The 17,149-nt window shown below is 46.8% G+C and overlaps 1 protein-coding gene across 20 annotated transcripts in view; it reads right to left on the bottom strand.

Annotated features, from left to right (window-relative positions):
- The window catches only part of KIF1B (kinesin family member 1B), a 167,234-nt gene that overhangs the window by 14,465 nt on the left and 135,620 nt on the right, over positions 1 to 17,149 (bottom strand). For all 20 annotated transcript variants that reach the window (XM_075906752.2, XM_075906758.2, XM_075906755.2 and 17 more), the window contains 4 exons: positions 14,294 to 14,378; positions 13,960 to 14,065; positions 7,761 to 7,875; positions 6,885 to 7,018 (listed from right to left, as the gene is read on the bottom strand). In XM_075906752.2, the coding sequence (XP_075762867.2) occupies positions 6,885 to 7,018; positions 7,761 to 7,875; positions 13,960 to 14,065; positions 14,294 to 14,378 (440 nt within the window). The remainder of the gene's footprint in view (positions 1 to 6,884; positions 7,019 to 7,760; positions 7,876 to 13,959; positions 14,066 to 14,293; positions 14,379 to 17,149) is intronic.

Genomic DNA, 17,149 nt, shown 5'->3' with positions numbered 1-17,149 from the left:
GTGTGGCTGCTCTGCAGATCTCATCTGTGGAGATACTGTGGAGGAAGGCTGTGGACTCAGCCATTGCCCTTATGGAATGGGCACTTACGGCCGAAGGAGGCTGTTTGTTGAAAATGGCACAAGCCAGTTTTATGCAGTCTGAGATCCACTTGGACAGTCTCTGTTTAGAGATTGGTAGTGCCTGAGATCTCTCCATGGAGAAGACAAACAAGCGAGGCGTTTTGTGGAACGAGTGCGTTTGTTGCAAATAAAGGTCACTGCCCTGCGGACATCGAGGGTATGGAGAACTCTTTCCTGGACATCAGTATGAGGTTTGGGGAAGAAGACAGGTAAATAAACTGGTTCATTTCAATGGAATGTGGTAAGTACTTTGGGAAGGAATTTAGGATGGGTCGGGACCACCTTGTCCTTGTGGAAAACCATAGAGGGCGGGTCGGTCATAAGCGCACCCAACTCTCCCACCCTTCGTGCAGCAGCAATAAGCACGAGGAAGGCCACTTTCATAGCTAGGTGGAGAAAGGAGCACGTAGCTAGAGGTTCAAACTGTTTGCCCATTAGTGCCTTGAGCACAAGATTACGGTCCCATGTTGGGACTGGTTCTTTCGTTGGTGGGAATGTATTGTGCAGGCCTTGTAGAAATTTCTTAAACTGTTGAATGAGTGAAAACCGAGTGGTCCTGTATGGGCCATGGAATGCAGATATGGGTGCAAGGGAGACCCTGATGGAGCTAAATGATAGACCTGCATTGTGAAGGTGTATGTAATAAGTAGGTAAATATCAGTGGGATTCCAGTCTGATGGGGGTGCAGTGTCTAGTGGAGCACGAACTGGTGAAACGCTGCCACTTTTCAGTACACGTTTTCCTCGTTGAAGGCCTATGGCTGTTCATGAGAATAGTGTGAATTTCTAGAGGACACTGGATCTACGTCGTGGTTAGCCAGCACGGAGCCACATGTGCAGGTGAAGATACTCTATGGCAGGGTGGTGAATCTTCCTGTTCTGGTATGTGAGCAGTGACAAAACAGGGAGGGAAGCAATGTGAGGTAAGGCTGGCCATCTGTAGAAGGGCTGGATACCGGGTCTGGCCACCACGGCACTATCACTTTGGCTCTGTCCAGTTTTATTTTGAGAATCACCCTCTGTATAAGAGGAAGTGGCAGAACTGCAGATGATAGAGGCGCATCCCATTTGATGTTGAACGCATGCCCCAGAGAGCTGGGGCCCAATCCCGCTCTGGAGCAACAGTGAGGGCACCGTGAGTTTGTGTGTGTGGCAAAAAAGGTCCACCATAAGGAACCTCCATCTGCAGAACAGATGATTGATGGTCAATGTGTTGACCTCCCACTCATGATTGAGGGAGAAGATTCTGCTGAGATAGTCTGCTAACGTATTGTCTCTGCCTGGGATATATATGGCTATGAGATGAATGTGGCGAGGGATGCATCAATCCTATAACTGTACTGCTTCCCGAGAGAGCTAGCGAGAATGGACACCACCCTGTTTGTTGATGTAGTGCATTGTCATGTCCGTCAGATTGCGGACTGTATTGTTGCATATTATCTGGGAGAAGTGCTAGCATGCATACCGGACTGTTCTGAGCTTGACCAAGTTGATGTGTTTGCATTGCTCATCTTGTGTCCACCTCAGTTGGACAACCTGGTCCTGCAAATGAGCCCCCCTTACCTGTTAGTAAGGAGTCTGTGGTAATTGTAAGCATTGGGGGTTCCGTTGAAAGCGGACCTCTCTGCATACATTCTGGTCTTGTGTCCACCAGGTAAGAGAAGTTTTTATGCTGCATGGCATGTTGAGAGACTTGTTCACAGGTGTACATGTGGCCTGTACACTGTCCTGAGCCAGGTCTCCATCAGTCTCATACGCAGGCATGAAAAAGGCACCATGGTGGCGGCGGCTGCCATGTGGCTGAGAAGTCACAGGCACTGCCTGGCAGTTATACTGGGGCTGAACTGTGCCAGTTGCATCAAATCATGAATTGCTGTGAACCTGTGTTGTGGAAGTGAGGCTATGGCTGTTTTGCAGTCCAGATGTGCCCCTATGAAGTCCAGTGTCTGCATTGGCAGCAAGACACACTTTGCCAGGTTTATGCATAGCCCAAGTCTGTCAAAAAATTCCCTGGTAAATGACACTGCCTGCTGCATATGGGTAAGGTGACAGGCCCTTTATGAGGCAATCGTCGAGGTAGGGAAAAATGGTTGTTCTGAGGTGAGCGGCTACCACTGCTAGCACCTTGAGAATACCCTTGGGGCAGGAGATAGGCTGAAAGGTAGGACTCTGTACTGGAAATGTTGGTTCGCTACTGTAAATCTGAGGAAGTGTCTGTGGGACGAGTTATTGCAATGTGGAAGTAAGCATCCTGAAGTTTGAGGGTGGACAGCCAATCTCCTTTCTCGAGGGTGGGTATGTCTGTGGCAAGGGTCACCATTTTGAGGCACCGATAACGCATGTACCGACTGACATCTAGTATAAGTCTCCAACCCCCTGATTTCTTGGTTATGAGGAAGTAGTGAGAATAAAAACTGCACTCGAAGGGCACCTCCTATGCAGGAGATGTTGTGCCTCTTCTACGAGCACAGCCTTGTGAGAAGGATCCCTGAAGAGGGATGGGAATGGTGGTTGTGGATGGGTGGGGTGGAGGTAAAGGCGATTATGTAACACATGCTGATGATCTCGGAAACCACTTCTTGGTCATAATGGATCGCCAGGCAGGACAGAATGCTGCTAGTCTGGAGCCCAAGGTGGTAGAAGGTTTGGATTGCTGGCCCTGGATGTATCGGGACTGTCTGACCCTCGACCAAGACTTCAAAATGACTGACATGCTGGAGCTTGTTGGGCGACGGGTTGCTTCAATGATTGTCTACATCTGAGTTGTCTTGAATGTCATCTGTTGTATCGTCTAGTGTGGTTGAAAGGTGTCAGTTTGTACCTAGATGTCAATTGTCTATTCTGCTTTCTTCTACTGGCAGGAGGCTGGATGCGAAGTGTGTGGAGTGTGACTTGGGAAATTGTGACGGCGTGTTGGGGGTTCCCCGTCTCCTGCACCCCGAGATGGCACAAACAGACTGCACCAGCCAGTGGAATAGAGGAAGTTTATTGCCTCTCCAGGATACAGCATAGCACAGACGTAGTCTGGTCACAGAACTGGGCTAGGGTGCCTCAGGCCCCCTTGAGTTGGGGGGAGACTGGGCCCCTAAACTCCAGCTCCTCTCCCTAGGCTGTCTCCTCCATGCTCTCCCACAGTAACAACTAAATTCCCTTGCAGCCCTGCCCCCCAGTCCAGGGCAGCATTCACCTTCCTTTGTTCCTCTCCATGGGGGGTGTCTGGCCACTGGTTCGACAAGTTTGGCCTTATCTCTGCCTAGCGAGATTTTCCCTGCTGGGTCTTGCTCCAGACAGCAGGGGTCACCACAGCCCAGCAAGTACCCCCACTACGTCACAGAAATCTTTCACGAGTTGTATTCGTGATGTCTGCAAAGAGTCGGGATGTCTCGAATGGGAGGTCCTCGAATGTGCTCTGACAGTTGGAGCCAAGCCATGTGCCTCATCACCACTGAAGATGCCAGAGATCTAGAAGCTGTATCTGTGGAATCAGGGCTGGCCCGAGCCATTCTTACGCCCTGGGCAGCGTGCGGGCGGCACCTGATGGACATGTACAGGGCGTGCGACACATGCGTGGCTCTGCCCCCGGGCATGCAATGCCTGCGCAGCCCCGCCCTTGGGCGGCAACCTATGGGGGGGCGCCTGATACAGCGCCCCTTACCACTTCAATCAGAAGCCCCCCATACCACTAGACAGTTTGGAGAGGAGTGAGTCAAGAGAAATTCCACACTCTTTGAGGTGACATAGTATTTCCAATCAAGTCTCTTTGATGTAGGTGGGAATGTCACCAGGGTCTTCCAGAGAAGCTTAGCTGGATCCATCAATGCCTTATTCATGGGTATTAAGAGCCTAGTTTGTGCCGAGGCATGAAGAATATGAGTTAGCTTGTGTTGTGTGTCAGGAGGAGTGGAGAGGGATATTTCCAGTTTGTTGGTTACCCTCTTAAACAGGTCTTGAAAGGCGTTGAAATAGTCCCCTGAATCCATGAGCAATGGGGGCATAATTGCGTCCACTGACGAGGATGGAGAAGAATATGTAGGTAGGGGGGAGCGGGAAGATTGCTCCACCCCTGTGACATCCATGTCATCTTTGTCTTTGGAAAGTTCAGACCTGTCTAGTGAGTGCAGGCTGGGAGGATGAGGTCTGGCAGAGAGTGGACTTAATCAAGATATGGGGCGGTGAAACTACTTTCTGAATAGTATCCTTCCGGCCTTATCCATCCACTGACTTTGATCTTTATCTACTCAGGTTTAATACCCTTTCTCCTGATACTTTATGCATAGAGATAGGGGGTGGGCGACAGAACATCTTTCTTTCCCCCTCCTCCCCTTCCCCTATTTATTTCGAGTTTCCTCATCCTCTAATCATAACTCCGGTCATCTGAAGGAGTGGGCTGTGCCCACAAAAGCTCATGATACCATCTATATGTTTTGTTAGTCTATAAAGTGCTACCAGACCATGTGCGTGCTGTTTTTTTTTTGTTTTGTTTTTTGTTTTTTCCCCTGTAACAGACTAACTCGGCTACCCCCTGAAACTCCTTGACAGTGTAAAGGCAGCAGTATCAGGCTTTGCGTTTGTGAATTTCCTCATCAGGATGTAGACCCCGAGTAAGTGTGAGGTCTCGCTGAGAGAGATTTTTTCCTTTGGTGTATGGACTTGTAGCAGAAATAGCCCTTTCACCTGCCTCTGCCCTTGGTGGACTATACCTGAGAAGCGAGTTTGGGGAAGAGTCCAAGGGAGGTTTCAATGCTTTCTCCATTTGTAATAAAATGCACAGCTGAAGCTGTCTGGCTCTGTTTGTGCACTTAGTCAATTTCCTGCAATGCTGACAGTGCTCTGTATCATGATTGTGACCCAGGCAGTGGAGACACAGAGAACAGCGGTCTGCTAAACACAGCAGTCCAAACACATTTTAAACCTAGGCATGTCCTGAGTAATATAGGCAGAAACTAAGCAGCCGCTATCAAAGCGGAGCCATGGGACACAGCAAAAAATGCTGCCTCACAGAATTTTTTTTTTTTTAAGAAAAAAGCTGAATAATATCAACAACAAAAATAGTTGAAAGGGATTAAAAAAAATAATCTAAATAAAGAGAGATGAGTATGTGAGGGGTACTGCTGAGCTGCAACTGAAGCCAATGGCAGTCAGAGAAGAACTGAGGAGCTGGCTGGCCGCGCATGCGCATTACACATTCCAGGCGTCTCGCACCTGAGCACTGCGTGCACGGCCAGTCGGGGGGCACTGTTACTAAGAATCTCTGACTAGTGGGCAAAGTGTCGCTGGTGCACCTGAAGGTGGAGCACCCACAGGGACACTTTTGAAGAAGAAATACAATGTTACCTGACTGCCTAGCCCCATCTCAGTCCCTTGCTCCCCAGTGCCTAACACCCTTTGGCCCCATGCCCTTTGACCTCTGACTCCTACAGGCCATGCCCACACCCTCACCCAACACTCCTTTGTCCCCCACCCCCAACACTCCTCAGAGTAAGGCGGCCCTTCAGTAAGCATGGCTGTTACTGCAGTATGAAAAGGGGGAATGGCTGTTGGCAGTGCACATGCTCCCTCTACCTTCATGCCCCTACCTTGTGCCCCCATGGGTGGGGTGGGGGAGTGCGGAGCCCCAGCCGGGCCACCATTACCAAGGAAGGGAGGAAGGGATTGTTTTTTAAGTTCATACTTCCACAGTGAGTCATGCCCAGCTCTCCCTCCTCATCCAGATAGTGTTACAGTGCCCAGGGAACTGAGGTGCACATGCATGCGCGCGCACAGCACAATAATAGAATCACATACAACACAACAATGTAAACAGAGTGAATACAAGACCAGAGTGAATACAATTTCCAGTACGTGTCACAGTGCTTGTCACCTTTAGGAAAATTTTTTTGGCAGGTTGGGCAAGGCTTAAACCCTAGAGTCTTAGGCACAATCCAGTGGGCCAAACCCACCCGAAAGCGCAATGGTGCTGAAACTACATAAAAATAGATTTAAATTGAGAAAAACAAAGTAACTAAATAAGAAATTTCACTATATATGAAAAAGGTGGGAAGCTGTAAAATATTGTCTCCAAATGCTCCATCTCAAGCAGCAGGCAGTTGAGAAGGAACTGAGCAGGGGCAAGGTCACACTTCCCTATATACCTTCATAGGAGAGCTTCAGGTGCTGCTGTGTGCGCCGACATGGACCCAAGACTGCCAGGTGTCTGGTTTTCTACCAGAATGTCCAATCTAAAAGGGACCCTGGACAGTGTTTGATCAACAGTGCTGTCTCGACTCAGTCTGGCATCCATCATGGGGAGGGGCAGGAAGAGCAGCAGTTGCTGTTGGAGCCTGAAGCAGCAGCCGAGCACTCAGCAACAGTTCAGGTGGGGAGAAGTACCATCAGATTCCCCATCCTTCCCTGAGGGCAGCTCTCTCCCCCTCATCTTGGCCCAGTTACTCACCACTGGAGCCTGGCTTTCTCTTTCTCCATTTGCCCCAGTCACCCCTCTACCCTACAGCCCTGCTCAGAGGGCAGGATAGTGGAGAGAGCAGTGAGTGAGGTCCCAAAGGAAGAGGCGGAGCAGGAGGTGGGAGAGGTTCTGGGGATTAGTGTCTTGATTTCCTGAATTAAAAGCTGGCCACTCTATGGAACCACTTTACAATCTCCAGTTGAAAGCACACAAGCACATGCACATCCTATGGTGGAACACCTATAATAACATATACTAGAAGAAATACACTCTGCTGCTTTAAAAAAAAAAAAAAAGCACCTGAAGTTGCCTATTAAACTTACGAGTCCGGGGATTTAGAGTAGCCACTGCCAAAGAGACTGCGCAGCGAGCGTGGTGGTGAAATCTTGGCATCTCGTGAGTAGAAGACCATACAGACATCCTTAGTAATCACAGCTGGTTGGATGCAGTGGTCAAGCTAAAACAAAGAAACAAACGGCTGTCAGACACAAAGCAAATGATGATGATCTATACATACCACAGCATTCATTTTCACTGTCTTCATAGTGACATTGTTCACTCTTCAGTAAGACCCTACTTGAATTGCGGAATGACTGAAATAATTGCGCTAGGTTGCAGACAAGATAAGGAAAAAAAAAAAATCACAAAACTAATAATGGACCTTTATTATTTGCAGTCATTTGGAAAACCCACTCCCAGTCAGCCACCCAGCTGACATCACTGCAATGGAAAGCCTAATACGGTGGGATTCTAAATTTGGGCAGTATCGCAAATTAAATAGAGCCATACTCATTAGGGTTTTTTAAAAACATACTGCTAGCTAGATTTCAATCTGCATCCTCTGGCAGTGAGCACATCGTATTAAGCACCAGGCCTGTCAATAGGGTGAGGGGAGGAATTGCCCTGGGGTTCACAGGAATGGCCATGGCCAGAGCCCCAGGCGCTTTAAACTGCCGCTGGAGCACTACTCTACACAGCATGCTCCGGACCGCTCCGAGGGCTGTCTGGGGCCAGGGGAAAGGGCCACAGCATGTCACAACTCCTGGCCATGCTGAGGGCTGGCAGACCCAATCGCTGCCCCTTCTGCCCAAGGCCCTACCCCACTTTAGAAGTGCAGAGAACCCCGACCAAACCTTGCCCAGGGTCCCAGAAAGTCTGTCGGCTCCCTGAACACAAGTAGTGGGGCATATAATGCTCACCTCCAGATATGCAGACAAGGTCATATAGATCTTCTCTCCGTAGGGTGTCACTCGATTGAGGAGGAGGGAGTTATGCAAGGAGCTATCCCAAACAGCCTCAAAACGATAGAAAGTCCTGTAGCAAGTACAACAAAAGCTTAATAGTAAAAGCATCTCGGTCTCCACTACAAATGAGTGTCAAGTGTCTCTTCCTGGACTCCACCTTATGATGCGTTCTTTATTAAACAGGGCTGGTTAGCCAGTGAACACCTGTAGGAAAGCCCCATCTTCACTAACATTTGAACACAGCTCCAGGGCTTCCTTAATCACCAGCTTCAATGTGTCCAAGACACTACATCTAAATTAATCTGTTGAATGTGTTCTGGCCTGTTATAAGATAAAGATTCTGCTTAAGGCCCAGAGGAAGGTGTTGAATTGAGAAACGAAAGAAAAGAACCATAAGACCAAGCGGGAGTTGGGTGGAGAGGACAGAGTTTAAAAATGGATTCAATTCTTTCTAAGTGTCTATGACTCCAAGATACAGGGAAGGATTCTTTCTATAACCATTGTCCTTAGTTTGAAGTATGCTTTGGGGCTGGTGTATAAGTACCCACCACAGTGCAAATCAGACTCTCAAACCAAACATAAGAACAGCCATACTGGGTCCGACTAATTGTCCATCTATCCCGGTATCCTGTCTGCTGACAGTGGCCAATACCAGATGCCCCAGAGGGAGGGAACGCAACAGGTAATCTTCACATGATCCCTCTCCTGTCACCCATTTCCAGACAACACAGAGGAGAGAAGCCAGTAGCACTAATATAACACAATAACTTCTTCAGGTGATCAGAATAACCCAGAAACAGGTCTAAATCTTGAAGGAGTTCTTCTCCCATAAGCCTATAAGGAGAAACAAATGTTTATTCCCAGACTATTCTCATGCTCACTTGAGCCTCTCTCTCTCTCTCATGTGAAGCTTTACAGACCAATTACAGGCTGAAAGAAGAAAGCCTTTTTCAACTGGGTGTGCAGAGAGAAAGGCAGCTGTGGACTCAGTAGCCTTTCAAAATCCCCTGTTGCAAAGGCCTCTTTTGTAATTTCACTTTCCTGATCCCCTCCTCAGCCCAAATCAGTAGCTGAGAATGGACTAGGATTGACACCCATTACCAAACTGTGACTCTGGTCTGCAAGGAAAGGTATACACGTTATGAACTTAGTAGTTCCATTCTGTAAGCCAGCTCTACCTGTATAGAACTCCTGTGCTAGTACCCAGAACTACTCCAGAAAGATAAGAAAAGAAACTAGAGACAAAGTCTAGAGAGAGAACAAAAAGAAAAACAAACAAATGGCAGGATGAGAAACAGCTTGAGAGCAGACAGGGCAGACACAGGAATGCCAGTCTTAAAACTAGCATCCCAGAAATCCTCCCTCTCCCTAGATCAGGGCTGGACAAGATACATCCCGGGGGCCAGATCCAACCCACCTAACACTTAGATCCAGCTCACAGACTGCATCTGGCCAATTTTCTATTTATATCCTGCTGCCCATGCCACCAAATTTCCAGATGGTGGCTCAGGCAGCAGAATCCTATTTAAATGGCTCCTGGCTCCCAGTCGCGGCACTACTCTGACAGGGGCTAGAGCTCCGAGTTCTTTAAATAGCCACAGCAATCCCCCGGTAACTGTGATGTGGTCCCCAGGAGCTGAGCGCCCTTTTCTGTGTTTAAGTCAAAGCCTCCACCCCCAGGAAACTCTGGAGGGAGGCTAGGCCCTGGCCTTTCCGCTCCAGCCCTGCCCCCTTTGGGGGGGGGGGGGGGGGAAGGGAAGCTGGCCCATGACCAGGTAGCAAAACTCATGAAGTGGCCCCCCTGCAAAAATGATTGCCCACCCTGCCCTAGATGTATGACATAGATTAACAGAGTTCATAAAGGTGACTCAGTAGCCCATGAGGATGATACAATCAGCCAATCCAAGTCAGTGGTGCTAAACACCATTACGTTCTATCTTTAGAGAAATATTGCTGCTTCGCCTGCCAGCAAGACAGTGCCACAGAAGAGCCCCATGCCAAAGCAGGGGCAGAATGCTAGAGAAGTGAAGATCTGAGTGACACTACTATGTAAGTGGGCCTCACTTTAAAACCAGGACAAAAGATCAGGGACAGAAAGCAGCTTGCTTTCTAATCCTTTAGAGAATTGTGTTAATTGAACCCTGCATTTTAATCTTTTTTCCATCCCGGTTTTGATGGAATCTTTTACCCATTAGTTACAAAAAGCAGAACTGCTACTCTTCTGAGCCAAAGGACATGCTGCTCTGGACAGTCTGACAGAGAAAATTCAGACTGATCCCTTACCCATATTCTGCTGCTCTAATTCTTGTCTTGTCACCTGAAAGTGCCACATGGCCATTACTGCATTCAGCTTGGCATGGAGCTGCTGCTTGGTTCATATGAGATCTAAAAAGTTTTGGTGCCAAATGTGCAATCCACATTAATGCAGTCAAACAATGTGCAGTAATCAGTGCTATGGTCAATCAGTGCCTTGCCCCAGTTGAGATTTGTAACACTGTAACAGAGACCCCGGGTACCTCAGTCTAGCAAAGGTGAATGTTCATGACTGACAGATGTAGCATTAATGGAAGAGGGCACAGTGCAGGCAAGTGCTGCATGAACTTCATTCACAAAGTGCCACTCAATCAGCAACTGCAATGCCCCTTCTTCCACGTGAGTCAAGCACCACTTCTGAATATGGACTATCAAGTGCATGCAAGATTTGTTATGGGAGTAAAAAACTGGGACGTGACGGAGTTCACCAATTCCTCGGGCTGAGAACACAAATGTAAGTCTCCAGAGACGGACGGCAAGTGCACTAAAACTCTCATGCACGCTTTACTTTCTGTGCCGTTCAATAGGACCACTTCTCACAGCTTTATTAAAACCCATTGAGACAGGAGTGATCATTGCAAAGTGAGAAAATGTGGGTGAACAAGTCAGTGCAATCCCCAAGTGAGATTAATAGCCACTACTGCATTTGTTCTCATGGGGAGATGAATACATGTAAGCCTCTCATTCAAACCAGACCTTGCTAAAACAAGTCAAGAGACAAACAAAAATCTCAACTAAGCAAACCTCTTGTGCTTTCAACACAGAGTAGGTTACAAGTGATACCTGGGATCAAGGGGAAGAACAGAACAAGGCAAAGCAAAGAAGAAAGTAGGAGCCAAGATAGGAATCCAACGCTTACTTAGGTTCTATTTTAAAATGAACTTTAGTGTTAGGTGCTTCTTTGTTTAAAAAACAGGTAGAATATAGGCAGCAGCAGTGCAAGTTCCCCCACACTACTCAGCCAGCATGCCTTGGCCATGAAGTAGAGAAGCACTTCTCAGAAGTTCATGTACCCTTTCAGTTGTTGGCATCTTAGCTCCTAGGAAGGCCAATTAATAGCCATTACAATTATGATTTTGGGATGCAATAAATTAAAAATCTAAAGCCAAACCATCACCTGATGGCAATAAACCAGTAACCTTTTCATTTTGTCCTGGTCCTGGGACTTCCAATGTGGTAAATATGTTACAAATAGTCAGAGATAGTTTAACTGCTGGCCACGATTATCTGGTGTAGGACAAAGGAGGAGAAGGGGAACGGGGAGTTATGTTCTGTTTACACTTTTGAAAGGGTAAAGCAAGGACCAGCGTAAGCTGTTTCTGTTGAACAATGAAGGAAATTTGTCTTCCTACTGTTAAATACGTGAACACATAAGGACAAATTCCCAGCAAACAAGGGAGGAGAAAATATACCACTACTTGAAGAGTCAAGAGGTTTGCTGACTAAACCACTAATAGCTAGAAGGGAAAAGGCAGCAACACAAGTGAAACATAAAGCATTCTATTCCACAAGAACCTTTATGTGCAAAAGGAAGCAAACAGAAAATACCTAGGCATATCCTTATCAAGAAAGAGCCTGTAAAAACATAGAAAGAGCTTTTGTTAGTGCAGCAAAAGACAGAATAGAAAAGCAACAGATAAAGGAGAAGAACAAGCAAACAAAGAACAGCAACCAGAAAACAAGTCTGCAGACAATGAGCAAACATACTCCTGACAGCTGCACTGGTCCCCATTTGCTCCCCAACTATACACAAATGCTACTAGAGCCTTCACTCATCCCCATTACACTGCTAAGAAGTTTTCCAGAGATTTTTAGAGAAATCACAACTGATTTGGAATTAAGAAGCAAGGGGATGATGTGATCATCCTACTGCAAATCCAGTACGATCATAAGAAAGCACCAATATTCCCTCCTAATATGGATGTGAATGGTTAACTCGTAAGCATGATCCTTACTGGCTACGATTAACTGGTGGGCTGAAGCAGTCCCATGCCCACCATGGTTAATTGATTAACTAGTTAACCAGGATTTTACAACCCTACTTCCTAGTACAGTTATGCTTATAGATCAATGTTAAGATGCTAAACATTAAATCACATTAAAATGTATAAACAAGAACTATCAACTGGGTTTCATGTATCCTTCCATCAGAGGCTATTACATGATTGTAATGTGCTTCTCCACCTCTCCAGAACTGAAGCTCTGTTCCTTTTGATTGACTGCTGCATGTCTAAAGCATTCCAAGGCCACACATTCATAGTCATGCTGACTGCTGTCTGTTTTTAAGAAACACAACACCACACCTAGGCTGACTACCAAGTGACGTTACAGAGGAAAGGTGAAGACTAGCAGGAATGTCAGCCAACAGAGAGAAATTTTTCTGTTCCAGAATACCCTTCTGATTTTCCACAAGACAAGGGACAAAATCTCCATGCAAGTCATAATTTTTTCTCCCCACTTCCCTTCTCCCTTATAGAAGGTGTTTACTCTCCCTTTCTCCCCCAGAAAAAGCTAAATTTAAGAGTTTTATTTTCATCTTGCAAGACATGAGACATTAGGAGGTAATAACAAAAATACCATAGTTATAAACATTCAGTACTCATTTACTGACACTAAGGGATAGTACCAGACGCTATTGGTGATGAGACAAAGTCAGGAGTCATTCTGGAATTACTTTGTCCAGCTAGACTATTGAAAACTGAAGACAGGCAAGTTGCATATCATGTACCCCATGCCCTATAATCTGATGCAGAATCTTATTTTTCAGACAGATCTGTGTTTTCCTCCTGATTTTTCAGTTGATAGAAACCAGAGGAAGATTTAGTGACTTTGCAGATGTCCTGGAGGGGAGGGGTTCAGCCAATGATGCAGAATTCTGCTTCACAGCCCTTCACTGAAGACACTGCTGCACAGGACTATACAACTTCATGAAATCTCATTAATTGCACCCCCAGACAACTTCTGCTCACAAAGCCTCCTTGGAAAACTGCCCCATTCCACAATGAAGAGTATTCACTTGGTGAGGATACCTCTTTCCCCGAGAAGTAACACTCAAAGCAACTGTTGGGGAGAGTTAGATCCCCAGTAGACATAATCAATATTGAAGGTCACCAAAGTGCCAATGGAACATTGCTTAAAAGGCTGCTCTGACTTCACAATATACAAGTACATTAAAGGAACCAATTTGTAACATATGCATACACTGGCTTCCCTCACCCTGAAAAGCACAGACTAAAGCTGAGTTTGAGAGCAGGAGTAATGTTTTAACTCAATAGTCTTTGTTAAATCACTGTATGCTTGTTCCAAATGTAACGTAGAGGTGTGCATGCCTGCCTGTTTCACCCATGGGGTTGTCCTTTTATTTTTATGCTGTGTTTTAATTTCAGTTTTTCAGTTCCCAGGTGTAATGCTGATGCTCCTTTACGCTTCCTCATTATCAGGGCTCGACAAATACGCTTATCTACTCGCCCATGGCGAGAAGATTTCAGCCGGTCGCTCTGTTCACCGGCGGTCTGCGCATGCGCAGTGCGGGTCTCGCACATGTGTGGTGTGGGCCTGACAAGTGGTTTTCACCGCGATCGTCAAGCCCTGCTCATGATTATTTCTTCCTCCCTTCATAGTTCATATCAATGGAGAGGAGCAATGTAACTGGAGCATCAAAAGGTCATTCATGTTGGGCACTAGACTATCTGAAGGTCTAACAAGATGGGAAATGTTAAACATTCACAGTTCAGTCATTAATTGTATCTGTAAGTTTAGAATTCCATAAAGTATGAACATTTCTAGCCTCCCCAGACACACTGACTACAAATAGCCCTAAACGCACTTTACATCTGCCTACCTGTTGGAGCTATGAGAAGATTTCAGATACTTTGCAGAGATTATATTCAAAGACAGAATGGCATCCACAGCAGCTTCATCTACCTCTGCTTTATTTCGGATACGACCTGCAGATAAATGAAATGCAGTACCAATTAAGCCTAACCTGAAAGACTCTCAGAAAGAATTCTGATTACCAAATGGCATTTTTCTTATACTGGATGTTTAAGATCTAGAACTCTAACAGGCAGCCTCAAACCAAGAGTTTTTTCTCTGAATCCCTTTTATTAGGTGACACTACCCCACTTCTATTCAATAATTCATGATGATGGAAGGAACAACCATGAGATACTCACCAACAACCAACTCTCGCACATCTTTCCAGTGCAATTCACTGCCTCTCTCATGGATAATGGTAACTGTAATCCTACGTTGGATTCCCTGGTGGAGTTGAAAAAGCACAGCTTAGACTTGCCTTTCCAGATCTCTCCCATATACTAGGGAGTATATTTCACTCAAAATATCCCTAGAACTGTTTGTCTCGTACCTTTCTTAGAAATTTAATGTCCCTTGAGGGAATACAGAAATCAGTCTCTCAAATTCTAAAAAATTGAGATGATGCTTGAAGTCCAGTACTGTGCAACCTCAGAATATCAGTAGTACCCATCTCAGGCTATAGAGTCTCCTTAGAGCAGGAATGGACCTCTTTTTATTGGGCACTCCCAATGGGGATTTGCCCGGGAGGAGCAATGCTCCCTTTTCTCCAAAGATCTGATTTTTTTGTCTGAACTTACATCTGGGTCAGTTTGCAAGGATGGGGTCTGGAAGACAGTGAATTTATAATTTACAGGGGCCCTTCTAAACTAAGCGACACCTCTGCCCAGATCAGAAGCAGGCTGCATGGAGCAGCCCAACGAAGAAAGGTTATGGCATGCCTCTCACCTTCCAACCCCTTTTAGAGAAGGATTTATATGTAGAGCATTTGCTGGGGAGACAAAAAGGCATCTGGTTTGCCCTGCATTAATGGGTATTACTGCCTTGAAGGAGGAACAATACTTAAAGCCTCCCTACCAGGAAGAACTTCACAAAAGATACCAGGGGGCTGTGTTCTCTGCTGGGTACGCTCGCCAACCTCCCCTCTCTCTGGTGGTAGGCAGCCCTGGCTCTCTCCCTGGCTGACAGGGAGGGCCAGGCCGAGGTGTGGCAGCTCTAGTTTTGCGCAAGGTGTATGGGCACATGGAAGTAGGTGTCTTGGAGGTTGAGAGATGCCAGCCAGTCATAGAATCATAGAACCATAGAGCTGGAAAAGACCTCAGAAGGTCATCATGTCCAGCCATCTTTGTTGAGGGAGGGTGTGGTGGTGGAGAGGGTAATCATCTTGAAGCGTTGGTACAGGACGTATCTGTTGAGAGCTCTGAGATCGAGAATGGGTCTTCAGCCCCCTGACTTCTTCTCTGAGAAAATATCAGGAGTAGAAGCCAGGGTTTTGATATGGTTGTGGAACTTTTTCCACTGCACTGATATGGAGCAAGTGGTCGATCTCTTGACATAGAACAGTCTCGTGAGATGGGTCCCTGAAGAGGGATAGGGTGAGTGGTTGGGTTTTGGGAGGAGATAGGAAGGGGATGCAGTACCCGAACTTTATCACATCCAGAACCCATTTGTCTGGAGTAATGAGGCACCACTGATGGTAAAACGGTGCTAATCTGTGGTTGGATAACAGGACGCTTGGGTGAGGGAATACGAATCTGATTGCTCTTGACCAGACCTTCAAAATGTTTGCCTAGAGTTAGAGACTGAGATGGAGTGGGGTTGATCGGCTGGCTGTCACCTTCCCCCTTGACATTGGCGCTTTCTAGGGTCATATTGTCTTTGAGAATGACCAAAGAGGGACGGACGGTCTGTATATCTGAACATAAGGTTTGTTTTGTTTGTGTTTTGGTGCAGGAGCCTGGATGCCCAGCATTTTAAGTGTGGCCCTGGAGTCTTTCAGGGAATGTAAAGAATCATCTGTGCCATCAGCAAAGAGCTTTGGGACCTTAAACAGAAAGTCTTCCACCTTCGTCTGGACCTCCCTTGGGAAAGCAAAGAGGTGGAGCCAGGAGGCGCCTTTCATCACCACAGAGATGTCAAGCGCTCGTGAAACTGTTAGCTGAGTCCAAAGCAGCTTGGAGGGCTGTTTTGGCTATGAGGAGGCTCTCATTTGTTCTATTTTTTCCTCTGGGAGGAATTGAATAAAATCTGCAATTTGCTCAAATAGGCGAGGAGTGTATTTTGCCAGCATCGCAGTGTAATTTGCCTCTCTACAGCTACGCATCACTGAGGACTATGACCGTCTGCCCATTTTGTCTAGACATTTCCACTCCTTATCAGGAGAGATGGATTTGGCAATGTTTTGCTTGCTCCTCTGATGCACTGCCTTAATTGCTATGGAGTTAGGGTAGGGATGTGAGAATAAAAACTCAGCACCCAAAGCAGCCACGTAATATTTCCTATCTGCCTTCTTGCCCACTGGGTGAATGGTAGCAGGTGTTTGCCAAAGTTGCTTGGCTGGGTCCATGAAAGCGGGGACCATGGGGAGAGTGAGCCTCGTGGAAGGAGAGGTATGGAGGATGCTCGTAAGTTTATGCTGGGTCTCTAGCAGTGTGGTTAACAAGACCTCAAGAACCTCAGCTACCCTCTTGAAAAGATCTTGGAAAGCCTGGAAATTGTCCCTGATAGGGCTTGCGGAGGCATGAGTGCGTACCCCTGGGGAGGGAGGAGATATCTGTGTAAGTGCATGAGAGGAAGTAACTGGATTCCTCATCACTTAGTGGCTGATCCAAGTCTGTCTGGTCCCTTGAGGCCTCAAGGGACACAGTGGATGTAGGCCTGGAGCGAAGCTGAGCAACATGGTGATGCTGTTGCTGCTGAGCCCTGTAAGGTGCCCGGGGGCCATATAGGGGGCATTGGCATAGGTGGTGGTAGCCAATGCACAGGTTGCCAGTGTGAGTGAGGTTATGAGTGAGGGAATTTGGCCTCAGCGTAGAGTGTCTGAGAGGAGTTGAGGTCATGATAGAAGCTTGATCCTCCTCACCAGATAACAGAGGTATGGAAACATGGAAAACTCCCTGAATGGGGGGAGGAATCAGTGCCAAACAAAGGTGTCGCGGGCACTGAAGAGATCATAGAATCGTCTGTGGATGTATAAGGGCAAAAGGGAGATATGGGTG

Source organism: Pelodiscus sinensis, chromosome 24 (genome assembly GCF_052426305.1).
Source record: "Pelodiscus sinensis isolate ZL-2025 chromosome 24, ASM5242630v1, whole genome shotgun sequence".
NCBI lineage: Eukaryota > Metazoa > Chordata > Testudines > Trionychidae > Pelodiscus > Pelodiscus sinensis.
This window is presented reverse-complemented; position numbering and strand designations above follow the sequence as displayed.